The sequence below is a fragment of the Xenopus laevis genome, chromosome 5L (genome assembly GCF_017654675.1).
Source record: "Xenopus laevis strain J_2021 chromosome 5L, Xenopus_laevis_v10.1, whole genome shotgun sequence".
NCBI classification, from domain to species: domain Eukaryota; kingdom Metazoa; phylum Chordata; class Amphibia; order Anura; family Pipidae; genus Xenopus; species Xenopus laevis.
The window spans coordinates 53,945,223-53,965,823 of record NC_054379.1 but is presented as its reverse complement, the minus strand read 5'-3'; the positions used below and the strand labels follow the sequence as shown (position 1 = coordinate 53,965,823).

At 37.9% G+C, this 20,601-nt stretch overlaps 1 protein-coding gene across 2 annotated transcripts in view; it reads right to left on the bottom strand.

Annotated features, from left to right (window-relative positions):
• Window positions 1–20,601, bottom strand: part of serac1.L (serine active site containing 1 L homeolog) — a 47,862-nt gene that overhangs the window by 8,248 nt on the left and 19,013 nt on the right. For both annotated transcript variants that reach the window (XM_018263089.2, XM_018263088.2), the window contains exons 5-14: window positions 16,482–16,574; window positions 15,683–15,814; window positions 15,352–15,473; window positions 14,374–14,502; window positions 13,360–13,473; window positions 12,417–12,579; window positions 9,145–9,295; window positions 8,273–8,411; window positions 1,330–1,430; window positions 673–770 (exon numbers count right to left, since the gene is read on the bottom strand). In XM_018263089.2, the coding sequence (XP_018118578.1) occupies window positions 673–770; window positions 1,330–1,430; window positions 8,273–8,411; window positions 9,145–9,295; window positions 12,417–12,579; window positions 13,360–13,473; window positions 14,374–14,502; window positions 15,352–15,473; window positions 15,683–15,814; window positions 16,482–16,574 (1,242 nt within the window). The remainder of the gene's footprint in view (window positions 1–672; window positions 771–1,329; window positions 1,431–8,272; window positions 8,412–9,144; window positions 9,296–12,416; window positions 12,580–13,359; window positions 13,474–14,373; window positions 14,503–15,351; window positions 15,474–15,682; window positions 15,815–16,481; window positions 16,575–20,601) is intronic.

Sequence of the window (20,601 nt, the reverse complement as noted above, 5' to 3'; positions counted from 1 at the left end):
CAGCACTGCTCTGGACAATGAAGGCCAATTTAATTAGGATGAAATTTAGTAAAAAAAGGGGTGGTTCACATTTACGGTAACTTTTAGTATATTATAGAATGGCTAATTCTAAGAAACTTTTCAATTGGTCTTCATTATTTATTTTTTATAGTTTTTTTCTTCTGACTTGCAAATAGGGGTCACTGACCTCATCTAAACATCAAATGCTCTGTAAGGCTACACATTTATTGTTATTGTTAGTTCTGATTACTTATCTTTCTGTTCAGGCTCACTCCTATTATATTTCAGTCTCTTATTCAAATCAATGCATGGTTGCAAGGGGTAATTTGGACCTTAGCAACCAGATGGCTCAAATTGCAAACTGGAGAGCTGCCGCATAAAAAGCGAAATAACCCAAAAACAACAAATAATAAAAAATGAAAACCAATTGCAAATTGTCTCAGAATTTAAATCTCTACATCATACTATCAAAGATGAACAACCCCTGTAATGAAATAATGGCTCGTTCTTTATGTAGCACAACTACAGGATGTCCATCTTAGCCTATGAACTGTAGCCAACTTCTCCTGTTTGTTACTACTTACTGATATGTTATGTACTCTTTAGCCTTTAGTTCTAAAACAAACAAAAAATGTTATACAAAAAAAACACATTTTATAAAAAATAACGTACCTCCCATACTATGTGAAACCCATATTATAGGCCGTTTGCCAACACCAGCATCCTTAAGCTTTTTAAGAAGAGTTATGCTTCTATAATCCAATGATTTTCTAAAACAGAAAAAAGGTGGAAAAAGCATATACAGACATTTCTAGTTATTCCCTGCTTTTGAAAAAGATCATCTATCGATAGCAGGAAGGGTGACCGCAATCATCCTGGAAATTCGGCACCCGATATATAAGTTTGCCGTGCATTAAAAGCCATTGAATAAGTTCCAGATTTTTCATAAATTACAATATGATTTAGTGACATGAACCATACATGTCTCCACATCAAACTTCCTCTACTTGCCCAATGCCTCACAAATGTTGAACATAGATATACATGATACCTGTACATTTACTTTTCTCATAAAAATTACATTTTAAGGCAAACTTCTGGGCAAATCGCCGCCTGGCTGCTATGGTAAACTGGACCTTAGCAACCAGACAGCTGGTAAAATTTCAAACTGGAGAGGGTGTATTTCGTCATGTCAAGGACCCACACTGGCAATGTCAAGTTATACTGAGGCATGTTCTCAAACTAACCTAAACCCCTTTAAGCACTGTAAATCAGGACTGTGGGAGATATACCATTTGCGTTCATCAAAACCCACATATTTATGCTTACCGGTTATTGTCTGCAGGGCATCTGGATTTCCAGTCACTGAGCTGTGTGTCATATTCAACAGACAGTATTCTTAAGTCAGGAGAATCTGCTGCCAGCCAGGACTTAAAAAAAATTAAAGCATTTTTAAAACATATTTCACATTATCAGTTATGTCAGTTCTGACCTATCTGTAATTACAGCCCCGGATTTGTGGCAAGGCCACATAGGCCTGGGCCTAGCGCGGCATATTTTGCGGGGTGGTATGCCGCCCAGCCACTCTATGGGAAGCACTGGGGACACGCTGCTCCCCAATGGTCCGGCACTTGCGCACCAGCGCACTTGCACCTGCGTGAGGCAATGCGGGTGGGCGCTAGGACCGCATGGCCTAAGGGCACCCGCCCAGCAAATCCGGTGCTGTGCATTTATGTATCCAATCCACATATGACCTGAGCTCACTTTGTGGCAGTAGTTGCAGTGGGCTGTAGCTTTCATATACTGCTGAGCAAATGAAGCTCTTTTGTAAATATCTATTATTCTCTTTTTAATTAGAAATTAAAATAATGGACAGGTATGGGACCTGTTGTCTAGAATGCTCAGGACCTATTTTCTGGATAACAGATCTTGTCTGTAATTTGGATCTTCATACCTTATGTCTACTAGAAAATCATGTAGCATTAAATAAACCCAAATAGAATGGTTTTGCTTCTAATAGGGACTAATTATAGCTTAGTTTGGATCAAGTACAAGGTACTGTTTTATTATTACAGAAAAAAAGGAAATCATTTTTAAAAATTTTGATTATTTGGATAAAATGGAGTTTAAGGCATTTCTCATACCTGTACAATAGGAATGTCCAAACTATTTCAGCCATTTCAACTAGAAGCTATTGAGAATAAAAGAAGGGTTTTACAACAGACGTATAAACCTGCCATTTACGATAAAAGAATCGCAAAAAGAGTCACAAAGGCAGCTCACAGTCATGTGGATTCAAAACACAGGTTTATAAATAAAAAAGGCTTATGACATGTTCTGCAAAGAATGGTAACTGGTGTTCAAATGCATTACATTTACCTACAAATAAAAACTGGTATATTATGAAAGACGGAATATGCATGTTTGTGCTCATGCTGTCTGAAGAAAGCACCCTTAGCATCAACAAATGGTTTTAGAAAAGGGTTTCATACAAATCCAAGTAGTTGATATACTGATAAAAGCACGTCATTTCAGGACAGGTATGAATGTTCTTATCTCCTGCAGCTTTGTGATATCTTTTTGTTTATAGCCTATATTAGTGTCTATGGCATGTGCATGCCCTGTGCCTCTGGTCTAATATAAGAAGAGGAAGTGTTGGTCAATACATGCTGTGCTTGTGTAGATGATGTCACAGATGAGAGTAGTAGCCATAAACTGGCCATGAAATGCTGGATCATATATGGCATTGTTTTATAGTTTATGTTTTTATTTACTGCAATTTAATAAACACAGAGAAATAAAAAAGTGGTAGAAATTACAAATACGACAAATATGAAGCTAAAGGAGTTAAAAAGAAGTGAAGGTCATAGTTGAAAGTGCTCAAGATATAAAACAATAAGGCACTTCACAGTAATTTTCTTCTCATACTGCCCAGAACCCCTTCCCAGTAGATATCCCATCCCTGTAGATATTCTGAGCGCAACTAAAACTTTAACTGCAATGAAATGTATGTTTTTGTATAGATTAAATATCTAAGTAGTATGAGGATTATATAACAAAGTTCATTACATTGATGACATCCACATGACACTTTCTGGGTAATGGCTTGGTAAGTGTGTCTGCAATCAAGGTCTCTGACAGAGAGTGCTGCACTTCAGCATTGAAATTAATCATTTTGTCCTTTCATCAAAGTCTCTGAAGAGCTTGGTGGAACCTCATATAAGTGAGTTTCCAATATGTACCAAAATAACACATCCTTGATTGACCTTCCCTCAGGATGGGAAATGGTTTATACATATCTAAAATTAAATCCATTACTAGCTGATGTTAATTCTTAATTGCTGGCCCAGTTACTAATAGTATTTCCAAACCACATTACTGTGTATATCCAGACAAAGACATCAGCATTTCTGCAGCCACAAAACCAGAAAATTTTGTAATTATTTCTGGCAGTTTCATTTTTTCAATTTACACAACTGAAAACCTTAACCTTAAAATGCTCTTAAAGAATATTGTAAGTATCCTTTATATGCCTATCTGGACTTTTTTTTTGATTCAACTTCTCTATTTTTTTTTTAATTCAGACAAGGTTTATTAACAAAAAAAAAAAAAAGATCATACATACAGTATTCAAATACAGTGTTCATGGGTTTACATATGTAGACAGTGTTGTATATAAATTATCATTGTACTTATACAGTATTACAACTGGCACATGTGGATTGGGTTCATATAAGTATTTCCTTCCTTTTCTCTCTCTGTGTCTGCCACCCAACTGCAGCGGGGTTCTGCCTGTCTTTGTGCATTTTTGACCCTGTTGTGGGGCCGTGTAGTTCCCACTTCCTTTCGACACCTAATCCTTGATGCATGCTAGCCATACCATCCAAATAGCAGTATATTTTTCCATTCGTCCTGATTGGGTGCACATGTGCTTTTCTAACTCACATTGCTTGGACATAGAGGTTGCCCAGCTAGTAGCTAGGAGAAGTGTTGTGTTTCCACTTCAGGGTGATTTGTCTAGGGGCCATAAATAGCGCCTGTGACAGGAACATCTTAATCGTGTGTAATGTGATTGCTTCAGGGATAATACTCAGAATAAATAACTTAGGGTCCTTCGGACGTTCCATTTCCATACAGGTTGACAGTTTTGCTAGTACCTTCTCCCAGAACTCCGTTATCACCAGGCAATCCCATACTGCATGTATTAATGTTCCCACATTAACCTTACACCTGTGGCTACATCTTGTGCAGTCTATGCCTCGTGTAGTAGGCTCTATGAATCACGTATAGATGCATGAGTCTATATTTTGGGGAAACTGATACCAGGTTGGGTGCTTTGAGAGCTCTCTCCCATTGGTATTCTGTAAGTTGTTCAAGATCCAACTGGCCTTGCACTTAAGTGGGACTTTTCCCAGCTTCCCACCCATTAATAGTTTGTACACCTGGGATATTTTACCTTTGGATTTTGTACTCAATACCTCTTGCGTAACTTTTGTGTGCCCTATCACTATTGGCTTTTTCCCGTTATACATCTTCAATGTTGCACTGATTGCGTGGTAGGTTAACCATTGTGTGTTTGAGAGGCCCTGTTGGGCTTTCAGGTCAATAAATGAGATCATTCGGTCACCCAACCACACATTCTCCAGGATTAATTTATCTGTGGTTGCCCATTCAGCTGGAGGGGTCATTCTTGCAAGCTTGAGGAAGAGTTTATTACCCCATATTGGGGTGCTAGGATGTAGGCATTGGTCCCCTGTTAACATCTGGGCTTTGTACCAAATTTTGTTACACATATTTACAATCTCGTTATTTGTAGTGAAGCCGCAAGCTAATAGGGCGTGTATTGGCTCTGACCTATCTGGAGTGATGGCTCTCCACAACTTATATAGTGGTTGATCTGTTTGGTCATCTAGCATTGTGGGGGTATCATTTAATCAAGCATATCTTTCTGGCTTGACCTACCGGTAAATTATCCCACGCTTTACACTTTTTCAGTGACCATCTTAAGTAGTGGGGGTAACATTTAAGTCCAAGTATCTGTGCATTGATAGTGATACCATTATACCAAGATACTTAAACCAATCCACCACCCTCAAATGGACAATCTGGTTGTCTCCTGGGCCTAGAGGGTCCACCAAAAACAGTACTGATTTTGTTATACTGGTCTTTAGTACTGCTATTTCCCCGAATTTCTGGGTGACTGTTATTAGCTGCTGTAGGGAATTTCCCCTGTCTCACAGGTATATTAATGTGTCATCAGCGTACAATTGTACTTTTTCATGTATTTTACCCACTTGGAAACCCTTTATCTATGGATTTTCTCTTATGGCCTGGGCAAATGGCTCTATAGTGAGAGCAAACAGGAGTGGGGACAGGGGACAGCCCTGGCGGGTGCCCCTGTTTACATTGTAGGAGGAGGTATTCCCATCATTTATTCTAATAGATGCGGAGGGGGCTGTATATAAAAGGCAGACAAGTGTGGTAAAGTGAGGGCCTATGTTGAACCTCTCCAGGGTTTTCCACAGATACGGCCATTCAACCGTATCAAAGGCCTTTGCTATGTCTAGCGCAGACACTGCTCTGGTTTCTGGTCCATCTGTTTTAAGGGACAGGTTAATGAATAACCTTCTGATATTGTGGGCTGTCATTTTGTTTGGTATGAATCCTGTTTGGTCAGGCTTAACCATCAGGGTGATGACTTTTCGTAGTCTGCAAGCCAGAATTTTTGCTAAAATTTTTACGTCTGCATTCAGTAAGGAGATGGGTCTGTATGATTCAGGGAGTGTGGGGTCTTTTTCCAGGTTTCCCTATTAGGACTATGGTGGCCTCATACATTGAGGTTGGCAGTCGCCTTTGGGTTGCAGCAAATTGATATACTGATAGTAGCTTAGGGGCTATTACTTTGGTGTGACTAATAATTCTATGGGGATCCCATCAGCACCTGCTGCCTTGCCCATGGGAAAGGAGTTAATAGTTTCTGTAATTTCTTCCATTGTTATTTCTGCTTCTAAGAACTGACTATATTCCTGTGGTAGTGCAGGAAGCGTGATGCTATCTAAGAAGGTGTATATAAAGCTTACTGCCTCAGGCAGTTGGGAGGAGTATAGCAAGGAATAGAATTGCATAAGTGTCTGTTTGATCTCGTCTGGGTCTGTAGTTAATGCACCTTGTGCATTTTTGTGGTTGCCGTAGGTGGGTTTTGTGCAGACGCCACATATGAAACTTGTTTCCCTGCCCGTTCCCCCTGCTCAAACACCCTTGCTTTGGAGAACAGGTGCTTATGCTGCGCTATGTCATGCATTAGCTTAGCGTACTGTTCTTGTATAGTTTTCAGCTGCTCTGCTGATGCTGCTGTGGGGTGTTCCACCAATTCTTTCTCCATCTCTAGCATCTTTTTTTCCAGTTTGTGTTTTTAGAGCAATAACCTCTGCATTGAGAGTGCCTCTTAGATAGGCTTTGAAGGCATCCCATATAGTAAGCTGGTCTGTGCTCAGTAGGTTCAGCTTGAAAAATTCTGCTATCGTCTGGTCTAACTGTAATTGGTTATTCAACAGGTTTAGTTATATGGGATTAAATGACCATCTTGGTGGTTGTGGAGTCCTGGCTAGCTCTAGGTTTAAGACTAGTGGTGTATGATCTGATACTCCTGTCGCTCTATAGGAAATATGGCTTAATAATGGTAAAGTTTTGTGAGTCACCAGGGCCATGTCGATTCTGGACATGGTTAAGTTTGAGGCTGAGAAACAAGAGTAATGTTGGGTTACAGGGTGTGTATGCCTCCAGGCTTCCACCAATCCCAGGGAGCTCACTAGGTTATTGAAATTTGTGTGTTTTTCCCTTTTTGTGTCATCTGTCTAGTTCGGGGTTCAGCACTGTGTTGTAGTCTCCCATTGCAATCAAGTATGCTCTGGGGTGGGACCCCTGAAACTCTGCTAATTGAGTCACTATGTCATCCTTATAAGGAGGGGGAATGTATACAGATGCAATTTTTACCTCGTATTTAGCGATGTACCCGTGCACAAATGAATCTTCCCAATGGGTCCGTGCGTATGTTTTGTAGTTGAAAGGGTACTGTTTTTGCAATAAATATTGTCACCCCTAAAGAATGGGTTGTGTGTGTAGCATGGTAGTGCCAGCCAACCCATGGTTTTTTAATGGATAGAATCTTGCTCCCTTCTAAGCGAGTTTCCTGTAGGCATACCAACTTGGCATTTTCCCTTTTGATATAATCTATTATCAGCCGCCTCTTGATCGGGTCATTCAGCCCCCTACCATTCCAACTTAATACCTTATACGATCATTTCCAATGACTTATGTATCTACACATTTGCTTTAAAGATATACTGGTTTTACAGCTGAGAAATGCATCTTTTTGAGTCATTTTTAACAACATTGCCTTGCCTGACATAAACATCCAACAAAAAAATTCCTGTCCCATTGTTTCCCTCCCCATCTACCCTATCCCCAACTTGGGGTAGATTTCAGCCCTTAACAGATATAAGATATAACAGATATAAAGCACTTTGTCAATGAATTGAGGCTGGTTCGCCTGCTGAGCCCCTAATTTGGGAACTTGGCACAGAATTTCAGGATAATTAGCCTAGGCAACGGAGCGTTCAGCAAATGCGACTCCTCACATCGGCTGCTGGCCACGCACCTCAACTTCTCTATTTACATTATATTTAATTTCTTACTCCTACTGCTTTGCAGATTTGAGGTAAATGAGCCATTTACCATATTTTTTTATAGTGATATTCTATTTCCTCATGCCGACATTTGATTTCTTTGAATCTTTCTTTTGTCAACTAACTGACCTGTAACAGCAGTTCTGTAAGTGCCTAAGACTGAAATTAAAAAAAAATGTGAAATCGCTGCCTAAAAACTATACTGCAATCTTAATGTAAAGTATGCAGAAAGAAAGAAATTAGAACTACTAGTAAATACAATCCTTAACCGTATGAAGTCAATATAGATCACTTATATAGAGGCATGCGCAAGCACTGGAGCACCAAAAAGGGAAAATAGCTTCCCTTTGCAATGAAATATACTATGTACTTGAGCCTAATCCTTGCACTTTTTTAGTGCTGGGAAGCAAGGAATTCCGGTACCTAAGCTAAATATAGTAAACATAGAAACATGCATTTTTATGATCATAGGATTACTGTACTTCTGGACTAGTTAAGAAAGCCACGTACATATAGTACATAATTTCTAGGCAAATCTTTTGTAAATCTTTTTTCTTACTGCAAAAATATAATGTAATAACCCAAACCTTTGGCCAGCATTCTGTATAGTCATCTTCTTGGGCAGCACTTTCATCCAATGGTTCATCTCTGTCTTGCTGTCGCCATGTTTTGAAGGCTGCACCCAGGAGGCCATGAATAAAAAGAACATCAGCCCTAATGGGCTGGCTGTGGAGAGAGAACTTAATTTAATGAAGAATGTACAACTGAGTTATATTTTTTGTTATTAAAATACTAAGTTAGTCAGCGACTTGAAGGGGGGGGGACATGGGACATAACTGTTCAGTTGGTTGGTTTGCTTTTGATCCTTAGCATTCAGGTCAGATTCAATAGCAAACAGTTATGACTCATGTCCCCCCTTAAGTCACTGACTAATTACTGACTGGCAACCAACCAGAGAGCTGCACAGGAGGATTGTATTCTGGCTATTATGTTAGACATTTGGTCACCCCAGCCTTTATAGATTACATTTTTTTGGCTAACTAACTATATTGAAATTTTTTTTTTTAAAACTAACTATATTGAATTTTTTTTTTACTTTACACATCATATGTATTTATATTTTATTTTCACAGTGAACAATTCCTGCTTCTCTTTATGTCCTCTTTTACAATTAACTTTTTTTTTATTGTTCAGTTACTAAACTCCTCCCAATTGTCGCTTATCTTACAAAATTCACTTGCTCTTCTCTGTCCTGTTTTCCATCTTTTTTTTTCTTTACTCAAGCCTACCATATAGGCATCCAAGTTTTAGTTGATAATATACGTTTCCATCAGTGCTAGTGTAAGAATACATGTAACATAAAACAGAACTGAAATAAGTTAATGAAAATTAGTCAAGTTATCTAGTACAGGATTAGTACTTTATCATTGGATACTTCCTAACATACACCCTTCCTCACCTATTGCGATGTTGGGGGTGCAGGACATATATTCCATCGTGGTATTTTTCATTTACAGTGTCCCTGTCCAGGTTGGCAAGGACCCTTGCTGCGTGAGATGACTGAATAACATAAGGTGACTTCATTGCTTCAGCCAGTATGGAAATCCAGCCTACAGTAAAAGCAATAGTGCATTATTTAAAGGAGCATCCACAACAATAAGTACTCCAAGTATGAAAATTGTATGTATGTGTTTTTTAGAATTCATACTATATTTAATGGGTGAAATTTTTCAAATGTTTTTGTTGCTTATTTTTCTGTATATGTATTAATACCATTGTTTTCTCTATGGATTTTCTGTTATCTATAATATGTAGATGTATAATATGTATCTAGAAAAATAACACCACACATCTGCATAATGTGACATCATCAGAATCATGTTGGCGTGCATACCAGGCACTCGAGTGAGATGGAGAGCTGCTGTCATAAATCTTTACACATCACTGTGAGTGGTTTGGAATGTGCCACACTTTTACCTATATTAAGCCCACGCTCTTTCATTAGTAAGAAAGTTGTTCAAACGATCTTTGTGCTGCTGCTGAGGAAAGAGTCTGTGCTCCATACAGGTACATTCCAAACTATTGCTCTGTTTACAAACATCTCGTTGCCTCTTCCTACTTACATCCCCCAAATCTGTACAAGCTAATTCATCTTCTGTCACAGTTCTGTCACCGCAGAATTTAGCAGAGTACATTACATAGTGATAATTTGCTGATGAGAATCTTAACTTCCAATAGGTAGTTGTTTTGGGGTCAGTACTGCGCTGTGTTTATTGAGCTATACAGAGAGCAAAATCTAAATAAAAATGTACATGCAGTACCCTAGTGGAACTAATACTGTGATTCATTATAGTTAATAAATGATTGATGATGTATCACATAATCTAGCTCCACTCCGTGTAAAGTATAAGCAATAGGTATGCACAGAATCCAGGATTCGGTTTAGGATCCAGCCTTTTTCAGCAGGATTGGGATTCGGCCGAATCCTTCTGCCTGTCTGAACCGAATCCATATCCTAATCTGCATATTAAAATTAGCTGTGGGGAGGGAAATTGTGTGACTTTTTTTGCATATGCAAATTAGGATTCAAATTCGGTTCAATATTCGGCCGAATCTTTCATGAAGGATTCGGAGGTTTGGCCGAATCCAAAATAGTGGATTCGGTGTATCCCTAATAAGCAATGACCCAATTTATATGTAACAGGTTTTTAATGTGGCTCATGTGCTGTATGAGCTATGGCTATTCACATATAGCTGCCCGGAATATTTTAAATGACAACTGCTAGGAAATATTTAATAGAATGTAGTCTTAGTATAATATGATCTCAATTTCTGTTTCAGTTGTTTTCAGACTTTTTGATTTCAAGGGCCATTTTTATGGTCCAACATATGGTCAGAACCCTATAAACGCAAAACACAGTTACATACATGTTTGAAAACTGTAATATCTGTCTGCTATAGTTTAGGAACAGTTCAGTGTAAAAATAAAAACTAAATAGATAGTAAATGTTTCTAATACAGTAAGTTAGACAAAAATATAATCGATAAAGGCTGGGTTCGAGTCTTGCAGCGGGTCGGGTACCCAAAGGATTACCGGCAAAAAAAGCAGGCACCCTGCGGAATGAGGGGAGGATGTGGGGGAGGTGTGGTTATAGCCGCGGGTCTGCGGGTCTCGGGTCTGGTTGCGGGTCTCATCTAAATTTCTTGTCTTATGTAATATTGTCTATATTTTACTCCTTTTAAAGTTTTACAAAACTTGTTTCTGTCCCCGCCGACTTTTGATGACGTCACTTCTGGTTTGCAGCACCATCACTTCCCGTTTGATGGTGGTCGGAGTGTTGCGGGTCGGGATAAGGCAGTTGCAGGTCCAGGTCGGGTAGCGGATCAAAGCGGGTTGCGGTTCTGGTCGCGGGTTGTAGGTTTCGGGGTCTTAGAAATTGGTTCCGTGCAGGACTCTAGCTGGGGTGACTGGATGTCTATCATAACAGAATACAACTTCCTGCTTTTCAGCTCTCTAACTCTCTATTCAGCGACTTAAAGGGGGCCACATGGGACATAACTTCAGTGAGTCTGCAATTGATTCTTACTATACAGCTTAGATTCAAATGTAACAGTTATGACCCATGTGGCCTCCCCTCAAATCACTGATTGGTTACTGCCTGGTAACCAATGGATATACAATCACCTCATATTTACATCCTAACTATTTTCCATTAACAAATGTCACCCTTATTAGCCTTATTAGCCAGGCTTGATACCCCATCCCGTTAATCACCCCCACCAGGACAGGACAGTCCAACAGACAACTATGTTCACTCTTTTCTATTGTGTATTAACTTCAGTCACTCTTTACCGCTGTACTGCAAGTTCGAGTCAAATTACAAATTTTAAGTGGCTGTAAAGCCACCCTGGCAATTTTCCTTTTTTTTTTTTTTTTCCAATACACACCTCCCTTGCTATCCATAACTACAGAGCTACCCAGCAGTGTTGGCCCCACTTTTAGGAGGTACTTTACTAAAACTCAATGTTATCTCTGTTTTTTATTAAAACAAATTCAACCAAACTCCCATTCATGAATTGAACTCATTTATCAATAGCTGTTGAAAAAGTCAGAGTGAAAAAATGTCACAACAAAATTGGGCGTCAATTCGAACCGTACAATTGACACTCCAGAAACTCAACTCTCTATCGAATTATCAAAGAGAAAACTCGTGTGGCTCTGAAGTTCTGGATGCACAATGGGCCACAGTTAAGTTGGTGCAAGTGTTACTGATGTAGTTAGGGACAAATCAGAAAAATGTCAGTAAAATGTTACGTAAAAGACAAAATCTGGAAACAAAATTCACAGAAGTGGAGACCTTTTAAAACCTTGCATTTGGTTGTACCATATGTAATGCCAAAATCTGATTGGTCAGACCGATTAGCAGGCTGTTGTAAGAAGGGAACAACGTTTACTGATCAAAAAGTATAGATGATCACCCTCTAGGTAAAAGGATTGCGCCAAACTTTAATTTATTTTACTTATAGGGTCAACATACCCCACAGCTCAAGGAATTATCACTAAATTCTGTTCATAAAATTGTCATCTACATAATGTAATCTTCATTACTGGTATATAAGATGCACATCAGTAATATTTTATGATCCAGATTATAATGATGTTCTTACAGATGGTTTATATTGTGCATTATCCATAATGCAACATTTAAACAAGTTCTACTGCTGAATTACCTGAGTCAACAATTTCTGAATGTAGATTTTCGTGCAAAGCCAGGTTGCCAATGATACGCATTATAGTCCTTTGTATTTTCTGTGCATCTTTTCGAAGCAAATATATTCTTTGCAAAAGTTGAAGTCCTCCACCTGACACTATTTTCTCACAGTGAGAAGGGATCTGTATGATTCATTAAAAAAACAAGTTATCGAAACTCCAGAATACTTTGATGAGACAAATCTTAGCTGCTGCACGAACCAATTTAGCGAAACACTGGCTACAATACGCTATTGATACTCATGTTGTCATTGCAAAAATTACTCAAACACAGAATATGTTATATTTAACGGCTTTATTGGAAGACAGGGTAGAGAGACATATGCAAATTTGGGCCCCATGGGATTCGTTTCTGCAACCTTGAGCAAAACAATAAGTTTAATGTATGTTATACTACATGGAATTGTACTGATGTGTTCTACTTTCACTGTTCTATACTGGAAAAGATATTTACGTTATCCTCTGTCAATGTATCTATTTTTGAAAAATAAAAGAGATTATAAAAAAAAAAAAAAACAAGTTATCAGACAAGACAACTATATGTAAATTATATAGTGAATAAAGTATCCCCTCTTGTAAAATATAAGGATATTATAAGTTACCGAGGAGTTTCATGACCATAAAAAAGTACGAGGCCGAAGGCCGAGTGCTTTTATACAGGTCATGGAACTCCGAGGTAACTTATAATATCCTCATATTTTACAACTGGGGGTACTTTATTAATTATAATACACAAATTTTAGTGAGTCATGTGACAGAAATTACATCACTAATCACCGTTTATAACTGATGACATCACTACTCACCGTTTATAAGGATATAATTTACAAGATATTCATGGCTTTTGTGTATTATAACCAGATAAAACCAAAACATAAATGCCAAATGACATATTTACATTACCTTAGAATGCTTCAACAAAGCTTGTAAACTCGACAGCTCTACTTTCTCCGATGGCACAGAGCTGAGACTTTCAGCATAAGGAAGTCCATTCCCTCCAAAGCACCACAACCCTCTCTGTTAAACCCACTCAAAAGTTATTAAATTTCCTTATCACTGTTTTACACAGCAATGAAAACGTACTGTATGTGTTTGGGAAACAGAAAAGTGGTAAGAATTAACCAGAATTTAAAATGTATACAAGAGTGATAAGCACTTACAAGGACAAAAGTCTGGAAGATATCTCTTGGAATAGGTAATTTATAATATAAATAACTGGACATTTCTTTTGCCATAAATGTACGGTATGTATATTCATTATTTACATAGTACTACTTGTATAAACAACACTGTTATTGAAATGCACCTATGTTTACCTATGTCATAAATGTTTTTTTGCATGTGTCCTCCATGACAGGTATTCTACAATATTACCATGCTTCCTGCTTAGGCACGTTATATTGCTTATAGTGAAGTGCGGGCCGCCCAATACCTGCAGCACTCCACTTGCGGTGGACGACTTCCTGCTTCTGGCCCAATCCCTTTTGTGACTTCATCGGCAGGTTGGGTCAGCATGGAAGGAGGCGGGTGTGGGCCGGCTTAGGTGCAGGTAAAAAAAAAACTCGACCCGAACATATCACTAATCCCTTATCCGGAAACCCCAGGTCCCGAGCATTCTGGATAAGAGGAATTATATCTGTAGTAAGTTAAATGAGTTGCTGAAGTTGCTAAAGGCAGTGACTGAAATTCAGTCGGACTTGAATCAGGCAGCCTGTCTATATAGGATACCAGCCATAGAGGAAACGCATGGCTGGCAGTTACATAAAGCTGTGCATCCCACCCTTATGTGTATTGTAATATACTTGTCATGGAGGCATCCATATGTAATAAACACACATAAACAAAGAAGCTAAGCTGTGAATGTATTGTTATGTATTATATATGATATAGCTTGAACCTATAGGCAATTTCACTTACCCTTTGATCTACAACTGACTGGCTGCTCTCTCTTAGGGCAAGTGATGTTAAGTATTTTACACACCGATCTAATTCTGTTTGAGGTAGAGAAGAAAGCAGCTGACGGAGTCCATTTTCTATTGAATAATTCTGTATGAATGTAAGGGAAGTAAGGGAATATATTAGAATCAATGGTTAAAAACATTTTGGCAAACCCTTAGAAATTATAGTATGTTTTCTTAAGGGGTGGTTCACCTTTAGCTTAACTTTTAGTATGTTATAGAAATTCTAATCAACTTTTCAACTGGCCTTCATTTATTTATTTTTTTTATAGATTTGAATCATTTGCTTTCTTCTTCTGACTCTTTCCAGCTTTTAAATGGGGCTACACATGTATTGTTTTTGCTACTTGTATAACTCTTTCTATTCAGGCCTTCTCCTATTCATATTCCAGTCTCTTATTCAAATCAGTGCATGGTTGCTACGGTAATATGGATCCTAGCAACTGAAATTGCAAACAGAAGAGCTGCTGTACAAAAAGCTAAATAACTCAGAAACCACAAATAATAATTAATTAAAGCAAATTGTCTCAGAATATAATTCTCTGCATCATACTAAAGGTAATTTAAAAGTGAATAACCCCTTTAAAAGGAGAATTCTCACCTGAAATGGAATATTCTCCACAATATCACATAAAACAGACTTGTGATAGTTTTGAGGAATTGTCCCCTGATATGTTTGGTATTGCCAAAACAATACCCCAGACCTGCCAGGCCAGGTGAAGATAGTTATGGCAGGTCAGGTGAAGATAGTTATGGCAGGTCATATAGAGAAGGATGGTGGAAAGGGAAAAGGCAACACATAACAAAGCCATTCCAAATGACTTCCGTTATCTACAGTTCATACACCTCTTGTTATGTTACTTAGACATATACAAGGGGAAACATTTAAAACACAATATGTTGACCCTTTAAACTACAGTATTTCTGCTCAACTTACATCATTAACTTTTGGCAGTGTGGGAGGTGGAAGGAAAAATCGAAGATCTGTGTTTTTGCTGCGGGCTAAACCAATGGTGGTTTGTTTATCACATGCTTGTGCCACGGTCCTGTACTGGTAGTCTGCAATAGTAAGCAATGGTTTCAGAATGTTATTGCTGCAACTAAAGATAGGACAAAACGAAAACAGTAAGTAAACATGTATATTCGTGGCACTTTCCAGAAGCATTCCACAGAGTGACACATAATTGCCAATACAGGCTAAACACACTTGTTTTACATTAAAAATGTTAATAATGAAAGATTATCAAAAACATAAGTAAAATTATTACTATGCCAGTGATGTATTCCAGCCATTTCTTCAACTGCTTTTAAACGGACTGTTTTATCCTGTGACTGTGCATTCTTCATTAGAATCCATTGGAACCATTCATGATCTTCCACACTTGATAAGTTGTAATGCTCTTAAAAAAAAGAAACATTATTTAATTTTATTGTCCATTCACTGGATTGGGTACCAGTGGAATACCCACAAAGTGGTCGGGTTTGGAGCAAAAAGTTCCTGATTCCCTAGTCGTGCAGGCAGTCTCTATTATGATTATTTTATATGTGGGTCTCTATTATGATTATTTTATGCTTATATTATTTGCGAGGTTCTGTACTACTGTTTTACTGCTTGTATTACAAAAAAACACGAGAATCCAATCAGCAGAAAACATTACACTAAGGGGCAGATTAATCAATATTTTCATTTTGCTACAATGCAACTAAATTGCATGTTTTAGGTGGTGAGAATCTTCTTTATAGATAAAATGTGATTGTTGGAATAAAAACAAGACTACAATTTGTTCTGCTTCAGTTTACACAAATCATGGCGAAATACAAATATTTATACATCAGCCCCAAGGTAAAGAAATACCTGGAGATAGTAAAACGTGTTTGTATTCTACATAGTGGAATGGATTTTCTCAAGGACTAGCTCAGTGACCACAGCATACTACAGAAATGGACTGTGAGGTATATCTGTTGAAAATATATTATTCAGTTCAGATAACACTGTCAAAGACAACAGCAACAAATGTTAATAAATATTCGACAAGATACCAAAAAAGGGTTCTGTAGAGAAAGCACCTTTGTCATGAGATCTTCTGAAGAGTCTAGCTGATGTTTCAAAAGCTTTCCTTGCTGTTCTATGAAGCTCTCGTTGTACCTTATTTGAAATACCTAAAAACAAAATAAGAAAACTGTAGCAAACGGTTTCCATTCCTTATCTTCCTGGGTTTTTTTAAGTTTACTAAAGTCCTCTTAAACTAGAGATCCACTGATTGCAGTGCTGGAAGCGCTAGGTGGAAGAGATTTTGTACATGGGGCTCTATGAGCCTTTTAGCACTCGCACATTTCACATAGCCCTTGGTAAAGGACCCCTAAATACAACCTATGTTGTGACAATTTATTTCTAGAATGAGAGAGAGAACCTTTCTCATTCTGAATAATGTGCACACATAGCACCTCCAACTTTAGACTGCCATTTTTCAACTAGTAGTAATTAGAATGGCCCAATGCATGAACCACTGATTATAAGTAATACTGACTGCCTAGCAGAGGTTTTATAGGAAGCAATTATCATCCATACTATTACTTACTTAGGGGCAGATGTATGAAGGGTCGAATATCGAGGGTTAATTAACCCTCGATATTCGACTAGGAACTAAAATCGTTCGACTTCGAATATCGAAGTCGAACGATTTAGCGCAAATCCTGCGATCGAACGATCGAAGGATTATTCGTTCGATCGAACGATTAAATCCTTCGAATCGAACGATTCGAAGGATTTTAATACAACGATCGAAGGAATATCCTTCGATCAAAAAATCTCAGGCAAGCCTATGGGGACCTTCCCCATAGGCTAACATTGACTTCGGTAGCTTTTAGCTGCCGAAGTAGGGGGTCGAAGTTTTTCTTAAAGAGACAGTACTTCGACTATCGAATGGTCGAATAGTCGAACGATTTTTAGTTCGAATCGTTCGATTCAAAGTCGAAGTAGTAGTCGAAGGTCGAAGTAGCCCATTCGATGGTCGAATTAGCCCAAAAAACACTTCGAAATTCGAAGTTTTTTTAATTCGAATCCTTCACTCGAGCTTTGTAAATGTGCCCCTTACTATTAGTAGTATATAATTTCCCTGTTTGGTGTTGCAAGGGAAGAAAGTGTGATGTAGATATTGTACTAAACTTGCCAACATATTAAAAGTAAAACTGTGGGCGTTTTAAGCATACTGACCCAACTCTATTTTGCTCAGTTATGTCCAAATTCATCTACAAATCATGCCTTGTGTCTGCTCTCTTTCCACATTATCCTTCTACATTCCCACAGCCTTCTAACTATAGAATGACTTGGAGAAGGATATGAGGGCTAATTTACAAATGCAAGCACAATTGAAAAATGCTAAAATGGACTGAGTACAACTTTAGGTACTATTCATAAAGGTACTGGTGCCTGCACACGCTCATTAGATTCTATTTATGTCAGTGCCAATGCCCCTTTTAGGTCTGCTCTGATATATTGCTTGCAGTTGTGCACATGAACACAATGGAAATATAGAAGTAACACCAAGCTTGGCAGTCATTTAAGGGTTCTGTTAGAGAGCTGTGCTTACACAAAACTAATACTGCATACAGTGAATTGAAGTCATTATAGACACCATGTGGTAAAAGTGATGTCCTTTCCACATAATTCTGTTATGAAAATGCATACCACAACTTGCATAACTTGCATGTGCTTTACCAAAGCAGTTGGTGATTGGTGTCCAAATCATATACAAGTTGTTGTTCATGTAATTTAGCAAATGTCAGCAATGAAGTTAGAATTCTGGGGTAAAAAGATGCAATGTGGGTAAAAACACAGCAATTTGCACTTGAATATTGCACTTTGCACATAGCACTGTATTAATAAAGTCCTTTTCTAGAAGTCGGGGCTGAGGATTATAAAGCATTTGTGAGTACCTTGTGTTATCTTATATGTGTAGAGAAACAGTACAAAAAATAAAAGTCATATAATCTATTCTAATCCCAGTTAAAAGTAGTCTATTAGGAATCTGTTAGAGCACTCAAAAGCAATCAGATCCCACACATGCTACAGATTGGTGTACTCATGTGAGCAATTTTACCAGTCAAGAATAATACAGTAAATACTACCTGTTAGCCGCAAAGAACACGACTCAGAGATTCTGAGATACTATTGATGTGTCACCCTGGAAATCGCTCTGCTCTACTGAAGATGTACCGTATCTACATAGATATAGGATTTCTTTTTTTCCTGCTGCGCTGCTTGAGTGTTAAGAGATAGAGACTTCTTCAAAGATAGAATTTCATGAGATTCTGAGATACTATTGATGTGACTCTCATCCTGGAAATTACTCAGCTGTACTGAAGGTGTATCTACATAAATATAGATTTCGGTTTTTCCTGTTGCACTGCTTGAGTGTTAAAGGGGTGGTTCACATTTAGCTTAACTTTTAGTATGTTATAGAATGGCCAGTTCTAAGCTACTTTTTATCTGGTTTTCATAATTTATTATTTAGTTTATGAATTATTTGCCTTATTTTTTCTTCTTCTTCTTCTGACTCATTCCTACTTTCAAATGGGGGTCACTGACCCCATCTAAAAACAAATGCTCAGTAAGGCTACACATTTATTGTTTCTACTTTTTATCACTCATCTTTCTATTCAGGCCCTCTCCTATTCATATTCCAGTCTCTATATTTAAATCTTTTTTATTAGTTTTCAGTTGCTTATCCAGTACATTTCAATACAAATTTTCTGTACATTTTTTTTTATAGTTTACAACATTCAGATAAAACATGTATGTAATACACTTAAGCATAGTGACGGTATGATTTGTATTTCTTAATATTTGTACAGCTCTGAAAAAAACGTAATAAAACTTTTGATCTTAAATTAACTGCTTGCCTGATTTTTGTTTCTGTTTCTTATTTGATATAATGCTACATTATTTTGATAGGGAATGACCCCTGTCTGACAATAGACCTACATATATCAGATCACAGAGCTACCCTCCTTTTCTCTAAACCAGCCTATAGATTTCAAATACCCTTCTCATGATTCCAGCGTTTATCATATTTTGTTATGTGTTGAATACTCACTGTAGAGCAGGGGTCCCCAAACTTTTCTACCTGTGAGCCACATTTAAATGTAAAATAAGTTGGAGAGCAAGATAATCATGCAAGAATTTCTAGGGGTGCGAAATATGGAATGTTATTGGCAATTGGTAGCCCCTATGTGGACTGGCAGTCTACAGGAGCCTGTTTGGCAGTACACATGGTTTTTATACAAGTAAAACTTGCCTTCAAGCCAGAAATTCAAAAATAAGCACCAGTTTTGAGGCCACTGGGAGCAACATCCAAGGGGTCGGAGAGCAACATGTTGCTCACGAGCCACTGGTTGGGGATCACTGCTGTAGAGCAACAGTAGTAGTAGTCTACCTTATAATGCGAGAGAGGAGGGATCTAACCCAAATGTGGTAGCTCGAGAAGCCCAAAGTTGCCAAATTTGTATAAATTTATTGAGGGTTCCAGATAAAATAGATGTTAATTTCTCATTTACCATTATAGCTGTTATGTGAGCTTTTAATTTCTGAATTGAAAGACAATTTGGCAATCAGCTGTTTGGCTGCTGAAAATATAAACTAATTAGTTTTCTAGAATTGACATTAATGCTAGGAATCCATTGAACAAGGTTAACCAAGGGTCCTTTTGAATATGAATATGGGTAATGGAATCTGTCATACCAAAGACAGAGATAAAAACATTTTATGTAAACGTGTGGGGGTGAAATACCAACGGGTTAACATTTTGTAAGAGGTTTCTACTTGACTTAGATTGATAGAACATTTGTTTGTCCCTTCCCATATGCTCTCCCAGGCCTTAAGGTCTAGTGTTTGATGTAATTGTTGCTCCCATGCTTTAATATAAGATGGAGGGTTCATATTGGTCTGTGATATTAAGGCCTGGTAAAGCAAGGAGATTAGACCTTTTGAGTGGGGATGTTATACACTTAGGGGGTTATTTACTAAACAACGTATGTAAAAATTTCGAAAAATTGGTGATTTTTTTTATAAAATCTGAAATCACAATTTTTTTCGGAATTTATTAAACCCCAGAGGATGGAAAAGTCAGAATCTGAAAATCCGGCATCTCAGACCTGTTGAGGTTGCATTTAAGTCAATGGCAGAAGT